Consider the following 26355-nt stretch of genomic DNA (forward strand, 5'->3'; position numbering starts at 1 on the left):
TTGCTGGTTTGGTTTTTGTTTTCTTTTAATGTGTGAGATTGGCTAATGTGCTAAATGAGAAGGGAAAGAGTGAATTAGTGGACACAACATAAGCTTTGCTTATTTAAGAAGCTATGCTAAAAACCCTACACCTTTAGGACAAACCAGACATTTATTTAATCAAAATAATTTGCAGAAGTTAAAAACCGAAACTACACAATTGGCGGTAACAAAGGCACATGTTCTCTCCCTTCCAAATAAAACCATAATTGACACCATATAAAAAAATGGTTTAGGACTTCCACAGGAAGATATTTTTTTAAACAAATTTGCCTGTTTTTACCACCAATAACAAGAGCTAGCTGCAAATGTGAAACATGCTTATTTTCTTAATTCTTTATGAGAGTTTACCAAACCTACAAAATGAAACTATCACCTGCATTATACTGCAGAACATGTTAAAATTCACTGAAAGAACACAACGGATTTGAACAAGGCCTTAAAGAAAGTCAGCATAAAGGATCAGTATGTGTGACACCTCTGGAAGATCTGATGTAAGTCATGTTTGTCCTGTAAGTCTACAGGCCACATTTGCACATTAAAACACACATTCTGCATTGGAATCTGAGGATTCTTCTAGGACCTTGAATACACCCATTTTTTCCTTTTTCATTTTTTCAGAGGTCTTCATTTGATCTAGGATTAAAACAAAATAAAGATCAACAATAATAGGTGAAGTGTCTGCAACCTTACTATTGCAGACATAAAAGTTGTATCTACTTTTGTTTGGATTTGGAAAGCAAGTTGATAAAATAATTTTGCTCCATCAACAGTTTGCTAGTAAAAGTTTGTGTTTGACAATATTTTTCAGTTGTGTACTTTAAGCAAAAAAATTCTAATTTGAATAGAGATAAGCAGTTTCTGCCTGAACTAGTCTTGTCTTCCTGAGAAGAAAATGGAACTCAGGAAACCCATTTAGTGAAGTTACTAAGAGAAACACAGAAAGTTATGGCTCTGCTAAGCAATATTATTTTTTAACGTTGAAACACCTACATCTTGTTTTCCTAGCACTGGCAATCACTATGTGCCCCTTCCAGTGAATATAAAGCTAATGAAAAAGTATTGTCTTTATATCAAATTTAATAATTATGGCTTACTGGGGCAGGAGGTGGCATTTCAGTTTCTAAAGCATTAACTACAGTTAGCTGCAGTAAATATTCAGTACGTAATCTAGATGAGTATCTCTGTATAAACATTTTTTTGACATTTTAATATACTAATTTTGCTCAGAATAGCCAAGGGGAAAAAAGAATAAGCGACCATTACAAATATGATGCACACTAATAGCACGAAATAAATGGCACATTCTAACTTGAAAGGAGAAATCAGATTGTTTCAGCCTGAACTTGTAACGATATAGACCATATTATCAATACATCAAGAATAATTTCCTGTATTAGCAATCAGTTAACTGAAATAAGCAGTTTTATAAAACAATTTCTTCAGATAATATAGGAAAAAAATTAAGTATAACAACAGTTCTCCTAAGGCAAATTTATTTTACTCAAACTATACGTATCACACTTATTTAAGACTAGCTACCATTTTTACTTCTAAATTCTGTAATGACTGATCTTTTCTGTACCTGTGCTTTCAGGCATCCTAAAATGCTGAAGGAAACAAAGGATACTAAATCTACTATTTAAATGAACTGGACAAGAATTTTTTTCTCTCTCAAAAAAGCTAAGGGTTTTTATATCTTGGCCCGAACAGGCACTAGACTTTGCCTACAACCTCAAAAAATTATTTTTTTAAATCAAATTTTTTAAAAAAATTGATCCACTGACAAGCCATGTAACTCTGAAAAGCTCAATTTTTACCCTCCAAAAAATGTTAAGACTATATTTTGAATTATGATGGTATCAAAATAGGTTTTTAAACAAGTATGCTGAAATAAGTATTTTCTGAGAATAATTTCTATTTTGATCAACTCAGCAACTCACAGGAAAAGCTGCTTTGCAGGACACCTCCTAATCTATGTTTTTCATTCTCAGGGCACACTATGCATGATTGTGGTTTTCTGGAATACTTTTAAGTTTTGTTATTTCTTCTTCAGCAAATCCAATTGGAAATGTCAGCAAAGGGGCCAAAGGGTCCTCCTTCAGATGTACAACAGCTGTAGGGAAGTGAAGCTATGGCAGCTTTTTACATATAAAGACTTTTACAAAATATGAATTAACTGCTGAACAGAAAAAACCACAGATGAAAACTGACTTACCAATAAGATCACTTCTATCCAAGAGTAACTCTAGATCTTTATCACTGATTACTTTTTCTTTAGATCCTTTAACCTCCCTGTTGAGGAATAAATAATCTCTCAGTATAGATAAAAGCATGTTACAGTTAGTATTGCATAGAAGTCAATTTTCCCACATAGCAGAATCCCTAGGACATTCTTTCCACTATGAAGATCCACATACCACTTCATAAGACAAGAAAGCTACCGACAGCTGCTTGCACACTGCAAGTTACAAACTCATGGTCCAAGAAAAATATGAAATCTGCATACCTCTCATAGTCTCTGGATTTCAGTAATTCTATTAATTCCTGAGGGTCCAGGCAGCTTTTTGACTGTGCTAGACCAGATTTGCCACCTTTAAACTGATCTGTAGAAAGAAGAAATTTTAAGAAAGTACACGGGGACAAGAACAAATTCTATAAATTGTTCAATCAATGCTGGATGCACATATCGAACAAATTACTCTTGCATATCAAAACTGATGCTGTGTTTCATTGTTTTAGCCCTCAGGTTAAACCTTACGCTAATAGCCTAACTGGTGAGAAAAGTCAAATGTACATGAAAAGTTTACATGCAGGCCTTCCACCTTCTAGCTGTGGTATGCAGAAGAACTGATTGAAACACCAATTCAACATGCACACACGCACACACAAAGCAGAAAAGCCATTACTTACAGTAAAAACATTGTAAATAAAGTTAGATGGTGGATGCTGAAGTTTGTTCCCTTTGTATTGTAAGCTGGTTGAAACAAAGTAAGCAGTATTAACCACAAGGTAGGAAATGCATGAAATATGTGGTTTGCAGAGAGAACATCCCTCAGTTTAATGGACTAGACAGACATGACACTTAAAGTAATACACCTGACAGTTTGGTTTCTTAACGAGACTATGCTAACACCTATCTACACACAAATCTGGATGCCAGCCCAATATAAAAAAAAAAGTTACACAAGATTATTTTTTAAAGCCTAGCACAGACGAAGTCAAACTCAGTCTTGCACATTTCAAGCAGACAGGCAAGGCTTACTGTTCTGGGCCAAGTTTCCTCAGTTTTTATCAACACATGTACCCATTTTATTAATGGGTCTTCATCAATCCCTTTCATCACACTCACTACTGTTCCTTCCTGTATCTTGGTTTCAGAAGCCCTCCCCACACCTTTTCCCATCTCCCTCCAAGGACTGACTGTTTCTCTGTGAAGTGCAAATCAGATGCAAGTTCCAGAGGAGTTTGGGCTATAGAATTCTCTCCCCCATTAATATCTCCTGCTGTAACAAACAGGATCCAGGTCCTGTCATGCATTATTAGTGATGCAGTCTCTCCCTTTTAGTCTTCAGTTTCACAAACTATATGGCATTAACAATAGGGACACAGAGAAAAATACATAAGACCCTATCAAGCACTTAACACTAATTCCTCTTAGTCTGACATCTACTAATTTAACTAAAACCACACTGGTTCTCATGGAAGTTGCCAAGGCAACTGTCCTGGTTTAACCAGGATAGGGTTAAGTTTCCCCAGCAGTGGGGGGGGAGCTCTAGCCAGGTTATTCAGATACCATGTGGATGTCACATCCTGGTTTTGTACATGGTGCTTCTCACTGCTGTTATTTGGTAGCTATTTTGCTCTGTTCATTGCTATCACTATTACTGCTATTGTTATTGTTGTTGTTTGTTGTGTTGCTATTGCACTGTTGTATTAAACCTTTCCTTATTTCAGTCTTGGGGCTTTGTATTTCACTCCCTTTGTGGGGGAGGGGCAGCGGCCGCGTGGTCTCAGACCCCGGCAGGGGCTAAACCACCACAGCAACTTTCTTCAATAAAACAGAAGCACAAGACAGAAAGAGTAACCTGGTGCTGAGGCCAAAAAAGCATTCTGTTTTGCAACAAATTCCAGTTCTTAAGCTCCAGTACTTGTACTGTACACACCCTGCGCGGTTAGATACCACTGAAAGACCTGACAAGTAAGCTTTGTGATAACCCTTCCTCATTCACTCCTCCAAAGTTCCAACACGTTTTTTGATATTCAAAATTACAGAATCCATTACATCACCTTTACATTTACACAGTGGATCCAAAGGTTCCTGAAGGAAACACCCCTACCTAAGCTGCAAGTTTTAGATATGTATCTTGGTAACTATTGGGGAATCATACTGAACTTACTGCAAAACTGAAGGCGTGACCCAACTTGACACTTGTCTTCCTTTCAGCACAACTACTCCCAGTTCCCACTGCTACTTTAGTATATGGCAGTCATCTAGTATTAGAGTCCATTCTGTTTTGTGCACTCATCTTGCCACTTTGGTTTTAAGTTCAGGTTGGACCATAATCAAATTATTAAAACCCAATTTTTTCTTACTTAAATTGGTCATTAGCATGCCTACAAAGAGTCAACATTAGTTGGACAGGGTTTTTTTTGTTTTTTTCCCCTTAGTATACTATGAGAAGTTCTTAACCTCTTTTAAAGTTTAATATAAGGCTAATTATTGTCAGAAGCCCATACCAAGTTACAAAAATTGTATTTTTCAAGTGAGCTTAGTGTTTGGAAAATGCTATAGGGAGCTACTGTCCAAATATCACAAACAGAATAAGCTACGGCAGCAAAGCATGATTCCTATAGGACCCAAACAAGAAAACTTTACCCCCAAAAGAGACATTTCAACCCAATCACTTCCTAAAGACTTTTGAGTATGACCAGCTATATAATCAAGAACACAGCAAGAATCACCATTGCTCTGCACAAAAAATCAGGGACTGTTGTTCTATTCCGCACTGGTTAATTGTTCAAACAGGACTATTCCACTGTGGTTATAACTTACTGTTCTTAAATTCAGAAGGACACAAACAGGATGCTGAAATTTTTTAGTGATTTTACAGCTCTAGGATTTGCAATCTCAACCATGTTTAGTAGGAACCCCTCAAGAAATCAGCTTTCTATAGTCTCTACTCATTTTACCAATCTTAACAGGAACACCCCCTACTCAAGCAAGATTGCCAGTGCAACCAGAAACATCTATCACTAAATCTCACATCATGAAATGCTGCTTTAGATGTCACTTAGGTAGGCATATTGTTCCAAATGAGGAACTGCTATAAACTGCAAGCAGTAGGAACTTTTTAATCTGCTTTTCCATTTATATTCTGGTTCATTTAATTTGATTTTAAAAAGATAATTAACTCATACATCAATGCTAAAAGTCAAAAAACATTTGGGTCAAACAAACTATCATCTTGCAGACAAGTTGCCAACAAGCCCAGAGTTCTACTCTCTTATTGCCTGGTTTTATTTATATTTCCTCCAGGTAGGCTCACTGTTCCATCGCCCTTCTTTTTTTCCTTAACTACTAGCAAAGGAGTAGTCATAACACAGTGATTCCAGAAATACTAGAAGTGCTTTCCTTTAATTTGCTGCAGAAGTCATCTACAACATGTCTAAGAATGCATTTTGGAAAGTAATACTACATAGCCCCTTGTTGGGAGGATGAAGCTTTTTGTGTTTAAGAAAAAATACTAAGCAGTCACAAAACAGAGTAGTAAGAGTTCTCTCTTGAGATTTAAAGAAGAAACACATGCTTACAGGAAGTAATGAGAGAAAGGTACTCACTTTTGTGGATAATCAGCTTCTCCAGCTTCCTCTTAGCAGCAGCTCTCTCCACAATCTTCTGGTCAATAGTATTTGCTGTCACAAGACGATAAACAACCACCGGCTTTGTCTGGCCAATTCTGTGACACCTGTCTTGGGCCTGCAAGTCTGACTGGGGGTTCTGAGCAGATAAAGAAACAAGTTAGCTACACCATTAACCTTTTTTTTGAGACATGTACCACAGGCACCATTTTGAACAGTGAGCTGAGAGTCAGAGCAGAAGCAATAAGCAGGGCAGCCATGGTATAATAGAGCTCTACATCTCTTTAAACTCATCCATGACAAGCTCTGCTGTTGTAGCTGCACAGAGTAACCCAACCAGCTCCCACTGCTTCTGCACTATGTGCTGCAGTTTTCAACAGATGGACATTTTGTATCACAAATTTAGCTGAGGGTGTTAGTTGTAGGTTTGTGGGGGTTTTTTGCTGGATGGTAAGAAAAAGGATTTTAAAAGTTTTCAGACATTTCTGAACTTGCCTTAGCTCCCCTGAAGCTGAATAGTCATGCAAAGAGCAGAGCTGCCTATTAAAATAAAGTGAAGATGCAGAGGTCCTCAGTCATTTCCTTCCATACCTCTCTTCTTCCCAGTTCCAGACACACAGGAGCAGCAGAATCCTAACTATCTAAAAACTACATGGCAAGTCACAGGAGGAAATAAATTTGAGGAGCTGGAATTAAAATGGCAGCTGTTGGCAACAGGGAACCTGTAGAAGGTCCATCTGTGTTCAAACTTAAAATAATAAATTGAAAGAAGGAAATGTATCTTCAACAGTAACAGAAAAATCCCTCCTGCTTTTGGTGTAACTCAGGAGCAAACAGGCTAGTTTTGGAAACCAACTCTAACGTTGTATTCTATAAGCTAGGACTTTTCAAACAAGGTTGCATATTTCAATATATAACACATTTGCATATACTCCTTACTATTATCTTTATGTAACACCTCATTAAAGTTACAGAAATGGTCTATACCATAATGGGTTAGTAAATTATTGCCAAAAGCAGCGTTAGAGCATTTTATGACACATATCACTATGTTAACAGTCTGTCAACATACCCAGTCACTATCGTATATGATAACTGTGTCTGCCGCAGTTAAGTTAATGCCCAAGCCTCCAGCTCTTGTACTCACTAAGAACAGGAAGACTTCAGGGTCAATATTAAATTGATGCATCTGGAAAAGAATTCATCTATTTAAAAACAGCAGATGGATCAAATACAACATAGCTAATGTTTTATTTTGAGACACCCATGTTTAAAAAGATGAACACAGATAAAATACAGCACACACTGTCAGAGGCCAAACTAAGGCTTTAAAAAAACCACTGCATACATTTGGCACAGGACAAGACCAAGAAGTGAAGCAGCTGCATTTTATGATCTGAGTATTCCAGTCAAGGAGTTGTCTAACAGAGAATGGAGATGACTATAGTGAGATATGGTCCAAATCACATTCACCTCCATATAACCTACCACCCAGTGATGATCAAGGTGAGCACAGTCCAAACTGGCAGAGCCTAAAAACATACCTTCTTATTGATAGAAACCACAATCTAAAACACTGATGCCAACTTGACTGTAACTTCCAGCTGCCCTGTATACCTCCTCCTCTTGCTTCAAAACTAAGAGTAACTTTCTGGCCTCCTAATTCAGTATCTAGCCTACTTTCACTGCAAGATGTTTCCAAATGTCAGCACAGCTCCTACCAGGTCTGCAATACCAATCAAAATCTAGTCTACTTGGTCTGACCACCCACCTGCTGGTAGAAAACTGGAAGCGTACAGTAATTTTCAGGACTCTGATCACAGCAGAGAAAAAGAAACCATCACCCCACTGCCAGGTGGAAGCAGCTACCAAAGCTCTCTAAAAGCCTCCGGGCTTTCCTGGACATAAGCATCTGCAGCACCAGCAGCAAATCATGAAGCTGGGAAGAGCACCGCTGAACTTAGGTGACCTGGAAGATTCCTCTCATCCTGCACCCATACCACACTGTGGTAGGCATACAATCAACTCCTAAAAATCCCCAAAAAACAGCAGTACAAAATTTTACCAGCTTCATAAAAGTCACTATAGTTTGCTGACAAGTTGCTAGTTAGCCTTTCCTCTAAGAATCAGCTCTAACAGTAGCAACCTAAGTGTTTAGGGGTTTAGTTTTCCTCATCCACACTGTGGCACTGAAAGAAGTGGAGCAAAGGGGAACAAATTTGAGTTAGATGATGTGTAGTCTGCCACTGTTCTTCCTTATCTTCATAAACACTAGTGCATACTTTGGAGACCAGATGGCAATTGCAGCACACCACCTAGATATATCCTGTGTACTTCCTCCATATATGCATTGCTCTTTTACATCCCTGCAAACCCTCAGAGGTGGTTTTCCAGAACCACCCTGCATGGCTGCTCTTCATGATAAATATATGTCTCAGTAGTAAGGCATTTATGGTTATTTGAAACCATTACAAACATGCAAGAACAAAGGACTGCGCTGGAACAAATCCACATGCAATTTCAATCTGAAGTTACAGGTGTCCCACGAGGTACAAAACCTCATTTCCTGGAAACGTACTTTATTTGTCATTAGACTTGCTGTACACTCCCACAGATGCTGGCATCATATACTGGATGCTAGGAAACAATACACGCAGGGGTAAATCTAGGATTAGCATCTGCCACAATCTAGATATATTACATACTCCATATTTGGTCAACAGAGTACGTGAGCACCCATCATTCTAGGTATAGCCCAAGATATGGGTTAGTAACAGTTTTCACTGCTTCAATATTTTATGAGCTGCAGATATTAAAGCAGCAGCAAGGATGTCAGTTTCCAACATAGATGTCTCTTGCCTATCAAAGGCAAAATGCTGTGTGAAATCATATTCCAGTGTCACATGAACAAGCAGAATTTGCTAACAGGCTCAAAGGACATGTACATCTACTTACATTTTCTTCTCTCTCTGAGTAGGACATAGAGCCATCCAATCGACTAAATTTGAAGTCTCTCAGATAGCAGTAATCCATCAAAATGTCAAGCATCATGGTCATTTGTGAGAACAACAAGACCTACAAAACCAGGAAGTTTGCTTAATATAATTTTTTGCTTATAAGGAAACAACTATGCCCCCATCCCCAATCCTTAGCTTTACCTTATGTCCTCTCTTTTTTAGCTCGGGAAGCATTCGGTCCAAGAGTAGAAACTTGCCCGAATTCTTTACTAGATCTTCATCAACCTTGGTACAGGGGAGAGGGGATCATATATTAGGAGGGAAGGATACCAAAGGTTTGCCTGACTCAGGAACACCAAAAGCTGTCTGAAAGCTTCTCACAGGAACAAGCTTGTACCATCTTTTTAACCAAAAGCCGTAAGATTGGAAGCAACACTGATTTTAGCAAACTGCATTGAATCAGTTAAATAAGGATGAAACTAAATCAAACCCCATGCTCAAATAATTTTAAAAACACCTAATTAGTTCTCATCCCATTTCTGGAAGGAGAAACCCTGATGATTTAATTTTTCTACATGGAAAAGCAGTTGTTACTTTCCCAGCTTGTAATTAATGCACAAGGCTTCCACCTACTGGATACAAGACAGCGCTGCTGAACAAGTTACTACAATCAGTCAAGTGACAAAAGTTCACCAAACAAGTTTTCACACTGCTACCTTAGACCACACTTTTGCTCAAGAGAGTTTGTTAGATAGAATTCTTGCTATAGGCTAAGAACAGGGAGGAATATAGAAACTTCTCAGGCCTGAGCCATACAGTAGCCACCTTGATAATTCCTAATTTATTTTCCTAAGCAAGTACTAGTTCCTGCAAGTGGTGTCAGCTGTCAAACAGTCTACATTTCCTACACATTAACCAATTTCCCCTCATCACCCAGACTGGGCTATCTGCTTTTCATGCACTGACTTTATATTGATAAACTTCAGCAGCTTGCTCCCAAGTGCAGCTGAATCTGTTACCACTCACTGAACAGGAAACATGACCACACATGCCCACAAACCTACATACGGAATGTGCAAGCAGCTTCCAGTTGTTCAAGATTCTTTCAATTCAAATTACTTCATACTTTCCTACATTGCCAGCTGCTTTGTGTAGATTTAACTACCAGCTGGCACTTGTGATATAATTTGGAGTTCTTCCCTTTTGAGGGGGAGAAAGGATGCTCTATTCTCTGATCAGAATCTGTTGTACTTGGGTCAGCTCTTCAACACTCGCCCTTAGAAGTTACCACTGCACCTTCTGCCACGTGTACAATTTACATCATGAACAGTTCACTAAGGTCAGCATTTTTTTTTTGAAAATTAACCTTTGTGAGGAGAGCTTGAGGCAGATCCTAAAACACCTTGAGTCAACAGAACCCAGCTACTGTTTGAATTCAGCAACTTTGCTCCCAGCAGATGAGCGCTGCCATAATGAAGAACGCTACAGCATCACTATGCAAAGGCTAAATGGGCACAGAGGCTGAACTGCTCTCTGCAACTGGTGCTGCAAGAAGCTGCAAATAATGATTCAGTACACTGCTGGCATTCAACGGGGAGACATACGCCAGATACATTGAAAAGGTCATTCTTTACTGCCGTCAGCTCACAGTGTATTGCTTTTTAATGCCTGGAATAATTTTTCTTGCAATCCTTTTAAAATATGTACCTTGAATTGTTGTGTAGCAGGGTCCAGTGGATATTCAATAAGATAGGGGTGATTACAACATTTCCTCAGTAACATCATAATATTCTGCAGTTTAAGGTTCACCTCTGAATCCATGGGAATGCTCACTTCTATCACTGGCCTTGAAAATATACGTCATCTTATTAGTACAGAAAGGGTCACATTATTATGCTACAGATACTGAAGAGAAAAATAATAAAAAAACAAAATCAAGCAATGGATTTACATGCTGCATCAAATGTCCTCAAAATCCCTCATAGTTAGTAAAGCTATCACCAGACAAAACTTCTTCTAGTGTCACACTTGGCACTTAAGGCATAAGGGTTTGCTATTAGTTTAAAATACAGAAGGGCAGTAATCAGTAGTAATCAGAAGCAGAAAAAACAACTTGTGCAAGTCACCCAGCAGAAAAAGGAACAGAAGCAAGCCCTCTCTAGAACAAGTGGTCAGATCTCCCATGGCAATACATAAGCTATTCCATAATCAGCTCTTTGCCTATCCCATTTCAGTCACACATACATGTTGCAGGATCCACAGCAAATACAGGTATTTAGCTCTTCCACATCTAAATACCATCTCCAACATAAAGGATCCATGCATACCATAAAACTAAAAAAACCATATATTTAAGTGCCTGTTCTTGCAAAGTACACTGGACTACAATAGAAATCTAGCAACACAAATACATTTCAAGCCTGAAGATTAACCTCATTTTCCTTATGCCCAAGGGACTCCCAACCAATTTAGAGCCACCAACAGACCTTGCCAAACCCAGGAATGAACATGATTCCTCAAGCTCCCTCAGTCCCGAACCTCAACTCTGATCTTAAATCACCAGAAAGTGACTAATATCTGTCACCAAAACAGCAACAACTGTACTGGTCATTTGAGTTCCAGGCCTCAGCTTAAGCCTACATATTTTACAACATTTAGCAAGGAAACTACTCCTCCCTTTTCTCCAGTCTTGAGCCCAAACTTTGCTTCAAGTATTCCTGAGTAATTCTGCAAAAACCTAGGACTTAACTGTAGTTAGCACACCAACATTATCCCATGTCCTGTCTTTGAGTCAAATATATTCCTGTGAACATAACTAAACATTGGAGACAAAAGGTTTACCTGAAGCTTGAAAAGCCTGCAAAACCTAGCAATAAGCCAAGCTCTTCAGCTCTGTCCTCATTGCTAGCTGTAGCCAGGACCTAAGCTATTACAACGAAATTTCAACTACCAAAAAGATAAGATGAAACAGTTCTTCTCTGGCTGGCACCCAACACCATCTCAGACCATGAGGCTTTGGTGAAACCACAGTTCTTCACTACCAAAATGTTTTCAGCCCAAAGGAATTACGTTTCACACTAGGACATTTTAGCTCTTTATGGGATTATCAATAGCACTATTGTCACAGGACTTACCTACGACTGTGACTAATGAAAACAGGGACTCAAGAAGCAATTTTATTGCTAGACCCTGCAAAGACCACAGGTCTAGGAGTAAATGTCTTGTAGTTAACCATAACTCTAATGAGTCAGTGAGCAATGGTACAACCTAATCATTGCCATCATAGCCCAGTGAATACTAAGTAAAAGCAAAGAAACAAATCATAAAGCTAGAAGGATAGTGAATTATGAAATGCCATTCTCGATCAATTTGAATAAGGAAAGCTCTGGAAGCAAACTAAGAGGGAGACATTCAGTATAATTAAAAAAAAAAAAGTTTTATGGCAGGCACCTTTCTTTTTCTACTTCCTCTTGCATTTTGCTGATCAATTTTTCCAAGTCATCAGGTGAACCATTATGTTCTTCACAATAATTAACCAGTTTTCGACTACGGCGTTTTGGTCGGCCTGTAGGACTCAACTCAACTACTTCTTCCTGTGGGAAATAACGTTGCCATCAACAGCAGATAGCTTCAGATTCAAAGGCCTATGCTGACCCAAGAATTCTCAATAATGAAGAGGTCTCAGTGATATGCATCAAGTGCAGCCCAAATTTTAAAGGTCTATAACTGTAGATTTTGAATGCTTCTGCTTGATTTTTAAAAGCTGCATTAGCACCTTACTGGTTTTACAGCAGAAATTGTCAACTCTATGAAAACTGTCTTCTTTTTCCCCCAAGCTACAAATAATCAAGAACAAAATGAAATTCCTTATTAGTTCTTTGCCCACTGAGGCCAGTCACAGTAACTGCCATTGAAATAGATAACAAAAGGATCAGACTAAATATTTAAGTAAAAAGTGGGTTTAGCTACAATAGTAATGAAGCAATACCAGTGTGGTTTTGTGTACAAACCATTAATAGCAAGCAGATTTCTAACATCCATATCAGTAGGTACCTCATTATTTCCAAGCAGTTTCCTAATGGTGCGATTTACAATGGCAGTGTAGAAAGTTTCTTGCTTCTTTGCCAGCGGTGCATATACCACAACTTCTCGTTTAGGAGGAACCTCAAGAGCAACATCAGATTTTAGTCTTCTTAGTAAGAAAGGTGTCAGAATCTGAAATGTGAGGCAGATGTGTTACTCAAAGCTCTCAACATGGCTACTTAAAAAAAAAAAAAAAAAAAAAATCAAACCCAACACACAAACGGGTCTACTGATATAATAGTATTTTGACAATTTAAAGCAAGGGAGTTAATTTGCAGAGTTCCATATTTCATTTTTTAATATGGATCCCTACTCCAAGACTCAAAACTTTTATGCACATGCTGGTAATACATGTGTTCAAACACCACATCCATTGCCATTTGAAAAATTTTGAAGTGTTTAATAAGGGTGCAGTAGTAACTACATTACAGAGCTTTCAAATAGTTTTCATTAACTGAAAGTAATTTTATTATGAAACAGCTTGTTTTGATTGTTATATTTCTTAAGTTATTTCAGGAAGGCCCCAAACCTTTAACCAAAGTAAGTAATAAATTGTCAGTAACAATTATAATCTAGAACATACAATTTACATCTCTCACCATCAGCTTATGATGGGAAAATGATAGTTCGGTAAGCATTTATTTCCACACCTCCCCTTAAAAAAAAATTTGGAGTGTGTGGTTTTGAAGACAGGCACATTATACAGCTACTCTGTCAAAAGGTATTCAGTTCAACACATAAAAGGTTACATAAATTCCTTCAAAGTTATCTTTCAACTAAACAAATATACCAATTAAATCTTTTGCCAAAAAGAAGCAAGCAACTACAATTAAGTTTGACTAAACTCAATTCAGTTCCAAGAATAAAAATGAGTCAAAGAGGTATATTGTTCCTTTCAGCATTTATAAGTGCTGTACAGATTGAAAAAAAAAAAAACAAACCACCCCACAAGTCTAAGGAAGTCCAGAAGCGCCACAATAAAAGCTTCAGGCCCAGAACTCAGCTCCACAAACAGGATTTTGACACACTTCATAATAACAGTCAATGTTAGAAATAAACAATGAAAAAACCAACACAAAGAAAAAGTGAGAACCTGATGCAGCATATGCAAGATGTTTTGCTCCCGTTCTTTAGCAATAATATCTTCAGCAGTTTCTGTAATGCTGGTAATATCAAACCAGGATTCAAAGCTATAAAAACAAAACAACAACAAAATAGCTTACTTCATAGCTGTTATTCTTCATTATTTAAGTATGTTATTCTTCTCTTATACTGTGATTTAAGAAAAACAAAGCACTAATATTCATCATGAATACTGTGAACAGGAGATATTTCTGAAATATACCTGTCAATTCAGATGCTTGAGGTTTTAAGTGATTGGTAAAAATACTTGTATTAGGTAGAATATTCACTATGACCTATTATATTCAATCTATCCTGTATCTTTTTCCAAAATTAGTCTAAGAACTGTTTTGACAACATTCTTCCAACCAACCCCCTACTGCTTCAGAAAAAGATCTGTCTCCCATGGGTCCCATGTCTGCCAGCCTCACACAGCTTTCTCTAGCACCTTAAGAGAATCTCAAGCAGCACCAGGCACTTATGATTAGACAAACATCTCCCCTCCCAAACGCTCATGTCTTCACTCAGAGTTGAGCTTCCACTATCCATAGAGCTGATAATTTCTTCCTTACTTTCTGCAACAACTAAGTGTGAAGACACATTTCAAAGCCTTTACCACCAAATAATCATACCAAATTACAACCATACCACAAAATCGCTCTTCACATGCTGATACAAGTTTAATAATTAAAGAGTCACAATAACAGCCAAACAGAACAAAGGGGAATAGTTTTCACCATCAGATCACAACCTACCTTTTCAGATCATCAAACACATCTGGCAACAGGAAGTTAAGCAATGACCAAAGCTCTGCCAAGTTGTTTTGCAGGGGAGTACCAGTCAACAGGAGTTTATTGTCCGCATTAAATCGTTTCAGTTCTCTGATAAGACGGCAGTTCATATTTTTAATCCTGTGACCTTCATCTACTATCAGGTATTTCCAGAAACAGTGCTACAAAAACAAAGGATACTTCAGTAAATCTTAGCTTTATTCCATCAAAACATGTGCCAGATGAGATAAGCAGCACCAGTGTCTGATACTGCCCGTTACAAAGATTGTATTTACTGTTGTTTCTCACTTTGCCAGACTGGAAGAGCTGAGCCCAAACAGTTAATGCCATACATCTGTTTCATGGTGACTGCATTTAGAAAGCTTAGGTGATGACAGTAAAACTTCTACAAGAAACGCATCTTGCTGAAACCATTCCGATGTTAACCATGGTATTTATACACTAAGTATAGCTTTTACTCCAAGCCTCCCTTACCATCACCTACACAGAGGTAATGAAAAGAGCAGGTATGCTGTAACTATTTGCCTACTTCACTTCTTGGACAGCACTCTATTTGGAACTTCTTAAGAATAGAATTCCAGAGCCACTGTTACCAAGGAAACAGAAGCAAATGCCAATATAAATGCTACAGTATGACACTCATATAGGCAGCATGTGGGTTGTTTTTTTTTTTTACTATATCCAAAAGCATTGCTATTAGTGATGAGGCATTCCACCTGTCCTAGGGATTTCAGGAGAACTTAGATACCTGCAGGGCATTTCTGTCTCGCATTGCTATTTCAAAGGAAGTAATGACCACAGGATGGATTTGCAGTGATCCTTGTCGCCCGTGAATTTTACGAACCAGTTTACGACGTTCCTGCTGAGCTCCATGATAGAGCATTAGTGGAATCTGAAAAAAAGAGGTTTGGAAGCCAGGTGAACTAAGCTCATTTAAACTAACAAAAGATAGTAGATTAATTAGGTCTGTTACAAGAAGGCTGTAAATACATAGCAAGTCATGGCACAGTGTGTAGTAACCACATAAACAACCACAATTAAACTAATGTTCTATACAGAGAAAGTTTCAAGGCAAAGAATTAGAATAAGAATTAAGTATTTTGTTCTTTTAAAGGAAGAAAAAGAAAAAAATATTCATTTCTTTTACCTCTGGAGTAAATCTCTTGAATTCAGACATCCAGTTTGGAAGAGTAGACAAAGGACCACAAACTAAGAATGGACCAGGGACTCCTCGCTCCACCATCAGTGCTATTGTTGCAATACACTGGATTGTCTTCCCCAACCCCATTTCATCAGCTAAAATGCCATTGATACCATTTTCCCAAAGCATCTGCATACACAGAAAAAGAAATGTAAATGCTAAATAGCCAACACACCTTAGGAACAACAGACCTCTTTAAGAATGTAACACCTGTAGGAACTCTCTACTAGGCACATTTTATATTACAAACAAGTAAGATTTCTCCATGATGAAAATAAACACAGGTATCTTGTAAACCCCAGACATTCATATGTAGCTGTATGTGCTTCTAGCCAATTAAGCACTTGACTAGGAGACAAAAACTAGAACAGTATCAAAGAATGTAAATTAGTGTTACCTCAAAAAGCACTTCAACTGCAAGTGCAGCTCATACTACCTGAGTTTTTACTCATCCCAGCTCCAAACAATTCCCTTAGCTTCCCTCTAAGTCCAAGTTATTGTGCTGATGTTTCAGTTTTATCTGTTCAAGTAGCTTCTACAGGCACCGCTACTGCAGCATAGGAAAAAGGTGCAATTCCTGACCAACACAGCCAGCTGCTCCAGCCGGCTGTGCAGACACTGCCTATTCTGACAAGTGACAGAGCAACCTCTCACAAAAGGACAGACACAGAAGTGTTCTTTGGCTACTCTATCTACTACTCATGAAGATTCATAAAGGTTATTATAACTGAGGGCCCAATGAAGCCTTTTTTTCCCCTCCCAGAACAGGCCTGTCTTCCCTACACACTTCCCAGTGATAGAACAGAGCGAGTTTAGTGACACTCACTTGTGAGATCAGCCTAAGTCTGTTAAAACAAGACATATATGCTTGTGGGGAAGAAAAAAAAGAAAAAACCTATGAGAAATATGAGATCAGTAGCAGAATGAAAATTAGTTCTGTCTGGCTCTGATAATTAAAAAGCAAAGTTGTTCTAATCTGGCTTGCAAGCAGAAACGGGTAGAAGTTAAACATGTATGTGGGCAATTTTTATGTCGTTTCTTTAGTTTTTGATTTCAAAAGCTCAAGACAAAACATTTTTAAACCACTGTGTTAATATTACTAGTTAGATTCCAAGATACAGAGAATGGAAAACTCAGCCATGTCAGCCCTGCAAGGTAGTGGATCCTTAAACACCTATGGGTTTGGTATTCAAGCCCTTGAGAGAGAAAAATAGTAAGAATGTCCCTTAGTAATATGCATAGTCCTTCTGCTTTCACAAAGTATTTGTAAAAAGAGGCTGAAAAGACAGTTGAGTTGAACAAGAAAATTGATGGAGAAAGGGAAGATGGAGAACACCAACCAGAAAGCCTAAAGAAATAGTTACAAATATCCTCCCCACACTGAAACATTGTATCTGCTGCTTGACAACTTTTTCAAAACACCAGATTCTTTTATCATGAGAAATCATAAAGAACTGTCTGTCTCTCCTTCACCTTCCCTGTACCAACTATGATCACAGACTTCTACTGTCTCTTCCCTCTCCATTTCTCTGTTTCCAATCAGCAACAGATACAATTACATCAACAATCACTCCATACCCTTAGCCACTCCATGCCTTCCACTTGGTACCACCTCATTACACCTCCAGTAAAAATCTTTGGCTGCTGAAAAGGCACTGGTTGTCCATTAAATTTCCGTACTGGATCAAGGAATTGCTTGGCACTGTGTCGTACAGCTTGACACAATCTATCCTTAATGACGCTATTTGAGTCTCCATTTTTCTGAAGGTCTTCTGGACACAGGTTGTCAGAAGAGCTTTCATCCTATAGGGAAGTTCAAGGAACACGTGACAAGTGGAATGCACATCAAAGCCCAGCTAAGACATACTTTTGCCCAATTTACAGCAGTCTCAATTTGCAGTGAAGTAAACCAGCCCCTGACACAGGGACTTATTTTAATTAACTGTCAACTCAAGAGTAGAATTTATTTTTAGGATTAATGTTACTGTGTAGGTAATGTCAACATGCAAAATTTCAATGCCTTATATGCATTCCCTACTCTTAACTGAAGAGCAGTGATAGCTACTGAAGCGATTAAGCTTATAATTTTCTACCCATAAAAGCAAGCAGACTTAAAACCTTCCTCACAGCAGCTGGCATTTAATGCAGTTATTTCCCTTCTATAAGCAGATTCTAGAAAATGTTGGAAAGAAAATAATACTGTGTATGTAGCTTTTAAACTGCATCAGAAGCAGAAAAGACCATACCTGTTCATCTCCATGCTTGATTACTTAAAAATTACTATGTCTTATACACCAGCACAAATATTTCTTAGTAAATTCCTATTTCCTTTATTTTTGAAACTACAGGTGTTCCATAAGGTATATTCAAATTCAGTTAAAAAAAAATTAGAGGTTTTCATCTTGGATTTCTGAAAATAAGTATTTAAGTGCATTCACTTGCACCACTTTTTAAACTTCTAATTCAGGACTTCAATTATCTAGGAGAGAGATGTTTATTTACAGGAAAAGTTTAAAGATATGCTATAAAATATAAAAAGCCCTCCCTCCCTTTGGGCTTAACACACTTAAACTGCAATAACACGTGCCAACATACCTGATTTTCCACTTTACTTTTTTTTGCCACTGATAGTATTTCCTGGAAACAAAGAAAAAATACATTTATACACTTTTCAACCTTAAAGGCTACTATAATTTGTATTTCATGAGATCTTTTAACTGAAGAATCTGGACATACTTTAAAAAGTTTTCCATATAACATCATTAGTCATACAAGTGACTCTAAACAAGGCCACACACCAGAGAACACATTCCAGTTACAAAGGGTAACTGAAAATTCAACTGGTGATGTACTCTCCTCACAGCCTGCCTCTCCAAAGACTTTTTAAAAAAAAGGAAACAAACATCTGAATTCTACAGGTCTGACAACACTGCTTGTTACATAGACCTTTGTTGGAAGAAAGTCATACGTTACAGAGAGACTACTGTTGGCTGATAATCTCTAATGGCAATGTACAAGAATGTATTGCTCTAAAATACAGATGTCACACAGCGATTGCCTCACCAGTTAAAATTTGTGCTACAAAAATCCAGACAAGTCTATTTATAGTTATGGCCTACCTCTTTGGACATAATTTCCGAGATGTTGTACGTCCCATCTTCTCTCCCTCTCTTCTTTTTTGCACCTATAATATTTGAGTTTATACAACACATTAAGCATTAAAGAAACTAAAACCACCAGTACTGACAAAAGGCAAAGCCTAATACATTACCTGATTTATCCTCTTTGCCATCAACTGGATTTTGACCCTAGAAAATAAACACAGGAAGAGGTTCATCATCTTATGCATCTCTGTCATGACACAGATAAAAAGATGTAATCAGCCTCAAACCATTGCCTTTGAAAGCCTGAAACACTTTTACTATTAAGCAGTTTTTTAAAATACAGCAAAAAAATGTTCCTGTTTATCTTTTTTATTACTTATTCAACATCTTGGCTGAATAAACAATCATTGCTAAAATAAAAACTTCCTCAAGACAAATTCAAACCATTTTCTTTAGTATAAATTAGTTAGAAAAATCTCCTTAAGATGAATGTCACGGTATGCAACTTTTAAGCACTTTTAAACAGGCTTACTATGGTTAAAATTAATATACTAGACAGATCCTGCAAGTCAAATATTGGCTAATCTAACTTACTTAGTTTATCTACCTTGACCAAAACTGACTTGTAATTTGCCAGCTTTATATAGAAAGTTGCATAAAATAGCTAGTTAATCTTACCTTGGCAGATTTTAACATCATCTCTCTCTTTTTTTCTAACTTCTCTTTCCTCCTCTGTTCCTAAAAAAATAAAAACCCACACACATTTCTTATCTTTCAATAACACCCACAAGAGAACTATACATTATAGAAGCAATAACAGGCATAGCTAGTCTACAGACTTTGTTTTTGCCCTCTCACTAAAAGCCTCTATTCTGACATAGCTTAAAATGATAAAGCAAAACTTGGACAAGAAAATGCAACTGCTATGAACTGCTTGTCAGTAAATACTTTAAACACTCAAATACAGTAATTTAGAAAGACTCCAACAAAAATATTCCCAATTGCAAACTCCTTAAGATCAAATCTACTGCAGTCCATTTCCCATATATCCAGCTCCCCTTTAACTTCTACACATTACCACTTGTGTTTGTTGCAGAACAGAAAGCAATGTAAGTAGCCTACAATGCCTTTAATGAGGAAGTGCTTTCACATCTTGAAGAATTTAAGATTTTCATTACATCTACTATTTCTACTTGCTGAAAGCAAAAGGACCCTGGAAAAAGAGGTAAGAGACCTTGGTATTTATCAATGGAATGAGATTTAGTACTGAAGCATGCATTCTATCAATGCAGTGACCACAAATTCAAGCTGAGTTAAACTAGCAAAATATTTTAGAAAGGAGGTTCCTGCAATCAGTCAGTGTCGCTTTTCTGAGAACGTCGTTGCCCTGAATTTTTCCTAAGATTCTCCCTCTCTCTCAAGCGTAAACTCTTACAAGCTGGTCCATAAAGGTACAGTTAAGAAAGTAAAGATAAAGCTAGATATAAACTCAGCAGACCATGGATTAAAAAAAACCTCACATCAAATCATTTCATGGAGGCTCTTGCTTGGAACAGCATGACCCCAGATCATGAATTCATAAATTTGATTGAGGAAGGCCTACATCACCATCCTGAAGACACGACTAATCCTCAGCCTTCAGTAATTAACACAAATAGGCTGAACAACCTCCTACTTGTCAGTTCTTTGCATCTTCTATCCTCCCTCCAGGTTTTCTAGCTTCCTTAAACTTTGTTTCTTATTTGAAATATTTATCTTCTCTTCCTAGCACTCAGGCCAATAGAAGAATTGTAAATATATCAGTGGCACTTTTACACTATAATTTTAAATTATAATTCATGGTCTTCCCAGTCTGATTTATCTATTAATTTATAGAAAAAATTCTGAATGTTATGTAAAGCACAACTTCATTCCTGGGCAGTAGTTCCAGTAGATTTTCGTGTTATTATTGCAATCTTAACAGCATTTTTACTTTGGTTGAAACAGCTGGATGGCAAAAAACCCACCAAACAGATGGCAGCCCATCTTAAGAATCCCCACTGCAGACAAGAATACACCTACCTCTAGTTGCTGTTGTTCCATTTTGGTTAACAAGAACTTGGAATAGATGTTGCTTTTTTCCAGCAAATGTTGAAGCCTCTTATAGCGCATTTCACTTGACTCCCTGTCCCAAGAAGTGCGAGCCTGGCCAACACAAAGATGTCAAGCATTTATAGATACTTCAGAATTATTGCTTTTAATACAATGCAGGGTTCTTCTATAGGATAACTACAGTTGTGTCACTCACACACAACCTTTCCCTTGCAGTCATTACACATCTATGATTCGTGAGTGTATGGACAATGAAGTGCTGCAAGATGGATGTAACTGAGGGTTGCATTCACTTACATATGTAAGCAGATCTCTGCAACACACATGCCTCCAGTGCAATAGAGCAAAGCATTCAAGGGCTCAAAGATGTCTCAACTCCAATTTATAGATTTGGAGCAAAATGAAACTTAAGTTTATTTGCAGACTGCAAAATTTGGGAGAAAAAAAAAAAACACTACCTGGTAAAATTCAGCAGTTTCCCACATATTAGTTGGGACTCCTCCACGTGCCATTTGCACAAAGGTAGTTTTCATTATGAAAAAGATATTCAGCCAGCTACAAAATTATCATGCCTAATTTACAGAGGTCAGGTCAATTCCCAATGTGAAAACAGTAACTTCTGCTTGCTTTGCTTACAAAATCCACATATGCTTTAAAAGTAATTTCTGCTGAATTAATCAAGGCTATGCAAATGGCTCTTTAAAACTCAGATCAAGACTCCCACAAAAAGTAAAAAAGCATTTACCCTTACATTGTCTGTTAGGCTGACATATTGAACAAGTGAAAAGGTATAAATTAGCATCTCCAAGAGAAACCCCAGAAAGGCAAGATACAGAGCTTTACAAGATGCTTATCTATGCCATTGCCTTCAGAAGAAACACTGGGGGAAGGGCATGCTGAATCTTCTGAAACTAAACACACTAACAGGCAGGGAAAAAAGGTATTAGCTGAATCATGGGACAAACTGTGTGACACAGAAAAGGGGAGCATGTTTCTCTCCCCCAGAAATCACACCTTTATTTTCCACAAGTAGTACTCCATGTCATTCTTATCAGGTAGCTATCACCGTATTCTTTTATGAGAAGATCTATCTCCACAAGTTCTCTGGGGGAAGAGACTGCATTCTCGTGATTCTCCATACAATTTTTATTTGCTTCTGCTCTCTCCAATCCAGATTTTTTTCCTTCAAATGAAAAGTACTTGAACTCAGAAAGATCAACCCTTGATGGCAATGCCAGGAAAGAATAGAATTAAAACTAAACTTCTTTCAGCAGACTGCCATTGCTCACTTTTTTATTGCAGTGAACACAGCATCCTTCCATTAACTGGTCAATCTGTTGGACTGTTCCCTTGACCAACTGCAAAAATTTCAAGGGGAAAGAAACTCAAAAGATGACAAACAGCATTGGACTCATGATTTCTCCACTTTGTCCTTTGACTCAAACCTTCAAGCCTCAAGAAAGTGTTCTCTTTTTTCCCCTTTTTGACTGAAAAGTTCAAAAATTTGTCACTCTTTCATCACTCTACATTCTTGTATATTTCCATAGTGGTATTTTGCAATCAGCCCACAGAACGAACAAGTGACTCCTTTGTTGAACTGCTGTACAAATCACCTGGCAGGGGGTTTGCCGAAGTGACAAGCATAATAAGCCCTGAAGCTTCAAGAACATCAGCTGCCCCCAAGATGCCAGTAAGCCTGGGTTTAACGACATGAATAATTCCCCTTGGTCTAACTGGCCCCAGAATGCACAGAGAAAGCATGATAGAAGCACACAGGACGACAGAGCGATACCCTTGCTAAAGGTAAGCTCCTGTGGATTCTCAAGAAATGGAGGGAATACAAAAAACTCCAGCCCTATCACATTACAGCACTGTTACAGAAGTAGTTGGTTGTGAAAGAAATTAAGTGTGAAGCCCTTTTCTCAATACTTCCTGTGAAATGAGATAACTTGCTCCACAAGGGTTTGCGCCCTACCCTCCAAAAGCATTGCCTCCATATTTTTAGTTCCAACTCTGATCAAGGAATACCTGAAGAAAAGTTCAGACAGGCTCTATCATGACTTACTGTTTGCAAGAAAGAAGGTTATGAGACTTCTGGGAGAATAAAGTATTATTTTCTAATACAGTATCACAAAATGGTGCAGCCTAAAACCATGCCTTTATAAATCACAATTTTTCTTAGTGAAAACAGAAAGAGTAATTAAAATTAGTTCCAGGCCTTAGAAATTGTGCTTTTTATGCCCTTAGAATAATGCTTCAATTTTTAAGACAGGAAAAAACCCCAAATGATTTCTCAAGTATTTTGAGTAATAGCATTAGTTCTTTAGAATACAATTCCCAAAAGAGCATTTAAGAGAAGAGTTCTTTCAAGCTTATATTTCCTTATGCCTGAAATATATATAGAGTATTCTGATACCTTGATAATTTGTATCAGTACAGGTCTAGAAGCATCATGTTTCATGTTCTCTCTCCAAAACAGATTGGCTAGTATCAACCAATGTTTAACATCAACTTACATACATTTATTTCTCTTTCTACATTCATAGCAAGAGAGAATTGAAAGGTAGTAATGATTATGTCATTTGTGTTAGGGATGTATGATTTCCTTGAAGCAGTTTATATTTCCTGCAACATAAGCAAACAGAAGCACACAAACCAAACATCAGCTCTCAGGATGATTACATGTACATTTCTCCTGGCAGCAATGGCAGCTCAAACAGCTCCTGCTCCCTGAGGTTAGGGGTGCCTCCACAGCTGGGTGCGGGGAAGAACAGGAGAGCGACTACCATAAACCCAATCCTTTTTGGCTAGGCTTTTTAAGCTAGGCTAGTCGTTGATGCAGTTGCTGCCTAAACTGTACCTGCTACCGAAAGAAACGCATAATCGGGCTTATTTCTGGAAGAGATAAAAGGCATTTATAGAAGTATACTGCAGAACTCTAATCAGGTCGTTTGTTTGGTGGGGTTTTTTTTAATAAAATAAGCATCAAAAAGAGAGAAAGATGTGTTATGTACACATACAAAAAAAAACGCAAACAAAATAAGTTTGCTTTTAATATTTCAGGTAGAAATTCAGAAGAATGTGAACTTACTAGCCTTTCTGAAGTCAGCTTACTTTAAAGGCATGATTATCTTAGATTTTTAAGCTTGGAACGAGAAAAGTAAAGAGGTAATCTTCACATTCCAAACTTAAACGCATATAAAATGCGGTAGGCTTCTTGCTGACTGCAAGAGTCCACCGTTAGCCTTCAAAAAACCAACCAAACAAAAAGCCTCCCGTGGTGACCAACGGCGCTTGTGAATCACAGCCACCGCCCGAAACTTTCACAGCCTCTCACGTTTGTTTGTTTTGAAATCAAAGGAGCTGCACGACGCCTGGCCCACGAGTCGCCGCCGAGTGGAATAACGGCACGGGGGCGCGGGGCTCCCCCCCGCTCCAGCCCACCTCGCTGCCCCCCCCCCCGTCCCCTCCCCGCGGGGCAGCCCCACCTCGCCGTCCCCTCCCCGCGGGGCAGCCCCACCTCGCCGTTCCCTCACCTTCTCCAGCATCTGCCGCTCCTGCTCCAGCCCCGCCGCCTCCAGCTGCTCCTCCTCCTTCAGCATGGCCGGCGTGATCACCGCCGCCTCCGCCTGCTCCCCCATCGCTGCTCCCAGCGGTTCTGCAACGAGCGCACGGTCACCCGCCGGAGGCGGCCGGCCACCCCGCCTCCCTCCCTCCCGCCGCCCCCCCGAGCTCTCACCGCCGCTACTCATCGTGTTCTGAGCTGGCATGGCCGCGCACCGGGGACGGTGCGGCGCGAGGCAGCGTGGCGCGCGCAGCCACCACGGTCCGGCGCGCCTCACCAAACTCCCGCGCTCGCTCCCTCACCGCGCACCGACCTCCCGCCTCGCGAGACCCAAAAACCGCGCGCTACCCAAGCCACGCGAGAGGCGGCGGCGCTGTCGCGAGGCCGCTCGCTCCGCCCCTGCCCGGGCCCGCCCGGAAGCCATCTTGGCTGCTGGCAGGAGACGGGCACGGCCGGGTGTCGTTCCGCTCCCCGCCCTGCCGTGCCGCTGTTACCCCGGGCAGCTCCTCCAGCCCGCCGCTGCCCCGCGGTGCTGAAGCGCTTTTTGGGCCTGCCTGTCCAACGGGCGGCCTCCACAGGCCGCAGCGAGCCCTTGGCCTGCGGGGCCTCGGCCGCGCTGACGCTTGTTGTTTTGAGTTAGCCCGTGCTTCTGGCCCTGTGGGGTACGCACCACACACTCGCAAAGAGCCGCCAGCCAGGCACAGCGTAATGAAACTGGCTGGGCTTCATCGTCCTGCTCCGCTTTGCCAGCAGGAGCGGAACCGGTACCCGTCACTGGATCTCCACCTGGAGAGTGCAGACAGCGCAGGGGCTGATTATCTGCATTAGCGCGAGGGCCAACTTTACTTACTTGAACACTTCTGATTTGTGCCACGAGAGGGCAGAGGAACGCTTAAAACCCCATTGAGAGTTGTACTTCCCTCAACCGATGGAAAACCCTCTTTCCCAAAACATAGTCTACATTAAAGTAAATATTTCTAGTGCTCAGAACACAAACACGTTAGCTTCACCTACATAACACAAGCTGTCAAAATAACTTGGGGCTTATCGCCTCAGATCCATTAAAAAATGCTGTGCTACGAATTTCTTGCACCTGACTGTCGAATGGATTTTGCTATTTTAAACTCGCTCCACACACATGGGGACCAGAGCTCCTGGTTCTAAAAGGGTCCTGGAAAGAGAGAGAGGGGGAGAAAAAAAGTAGCAGAAGAACAAACAAGTCTAGTAATAACTGAGGTGGATGGCATTCTTCTCATTCCCAAAGCCGTAGAGGCTGATTCTGGATGTTGTAATATGGTTTATGGAAAAGTGATTCTGTTCTGCTAGGCACAGTTTGGAAGCTAACTTGAGACGGTTCTGCATCGATGTGAGGGAACATTAGCAGGGAGGAATGTTATTAACCCCCTAATAAAGTTATTTTATTGGCATTGTGGCAATTGAATGCAGTCTTTTTCAAGCTTCTATTTCACTTGCAACTATTCTCAAGACATCACAGTGAATAAACAAAGAAAACCTTTATTTTCTAAGGCACCTTTCATTC

General features: G+C 39.2%; 1 protein-coding gene across 3 annotated transcripts; it reads right to left on the minus strand.

The window, feature by feature from the left end:
* Nucleotides 1-132: 132 nt before the first annotated feature.
* Nucleotides 133-25716, minus strand: HELLS (helicase, lymphoid specific). Of its 3 annotated transcripts, none has more exons than XM_074874739.1 (22): nucleotides 25486-25716; nucleotides 24787-24908; nucleotides 21221-21343; nucleotides 19838-19897; nucleotides 19327-19363; nucleotides 19175-19239; nucleotides 18651-18692; nucleotides 17634-17858; nucleotides 16002-16184; nucleotides 15603-15746; nucleotides 14819-15015; nucleotides 14035-14131; nucleotides 12912-13073; nucleotides 12309-12451; nucleotides 10566-10704; nucleotides 9060-9143; nucleotides 8857-8976; nucleotides 6974-7090; nucleotides 5881-6040; nucleotides 2549-2645; nucleotides 2258-2334; nucleotides 133-675 (listed from the first exon to the last, which is right to left on the minus strand). In XM_074874739.1, exons 2-22 carry the CDS (start codon nucleotides 24889-24891, stop codon nucleotides 578-580), a joined length of 2475 nt encoding a protein of 824 aa, XP_074730840.1. In that variant the 5' UTR covers nucleotides 24892-24908; nucleotides 25486-25716; the 3' UTR covers nucleotides 133-577. The 3 variants fall into 3 exon arrangements, with proteins under 3 accessions (XP_074730840.1, XP_074730841.1, XP_074730839.1); XM_074874740.1 differs by lacking the exon at nucleotides 25486-25716 and adding an exon at nucleotides 25310-25398; XM_074874738.1 differs by lacking the exon at nucleotides 25486-25716 and adding an exon at nucleotides 24990-25291.
* Between the last annotated feature and the right edge of the window lie 639 nt (nucleotides 25717-26355).

This window comes from Strix uralensis, chromosome 7 (genome assembly GCF_047716275.1).
Source record: "Strix uralensis isolate ZFMK-TIS-50842 chromosome 7, bStrUra1, whole genome shotgun sequence".
In the NCBI taxonomy this organism is placed as follows: domain Eukaryota; kingdom Metazoa; phylum Chordata; class Aves; order Strigiformes; family Strigidae; genus Strix; species Strix uralensis.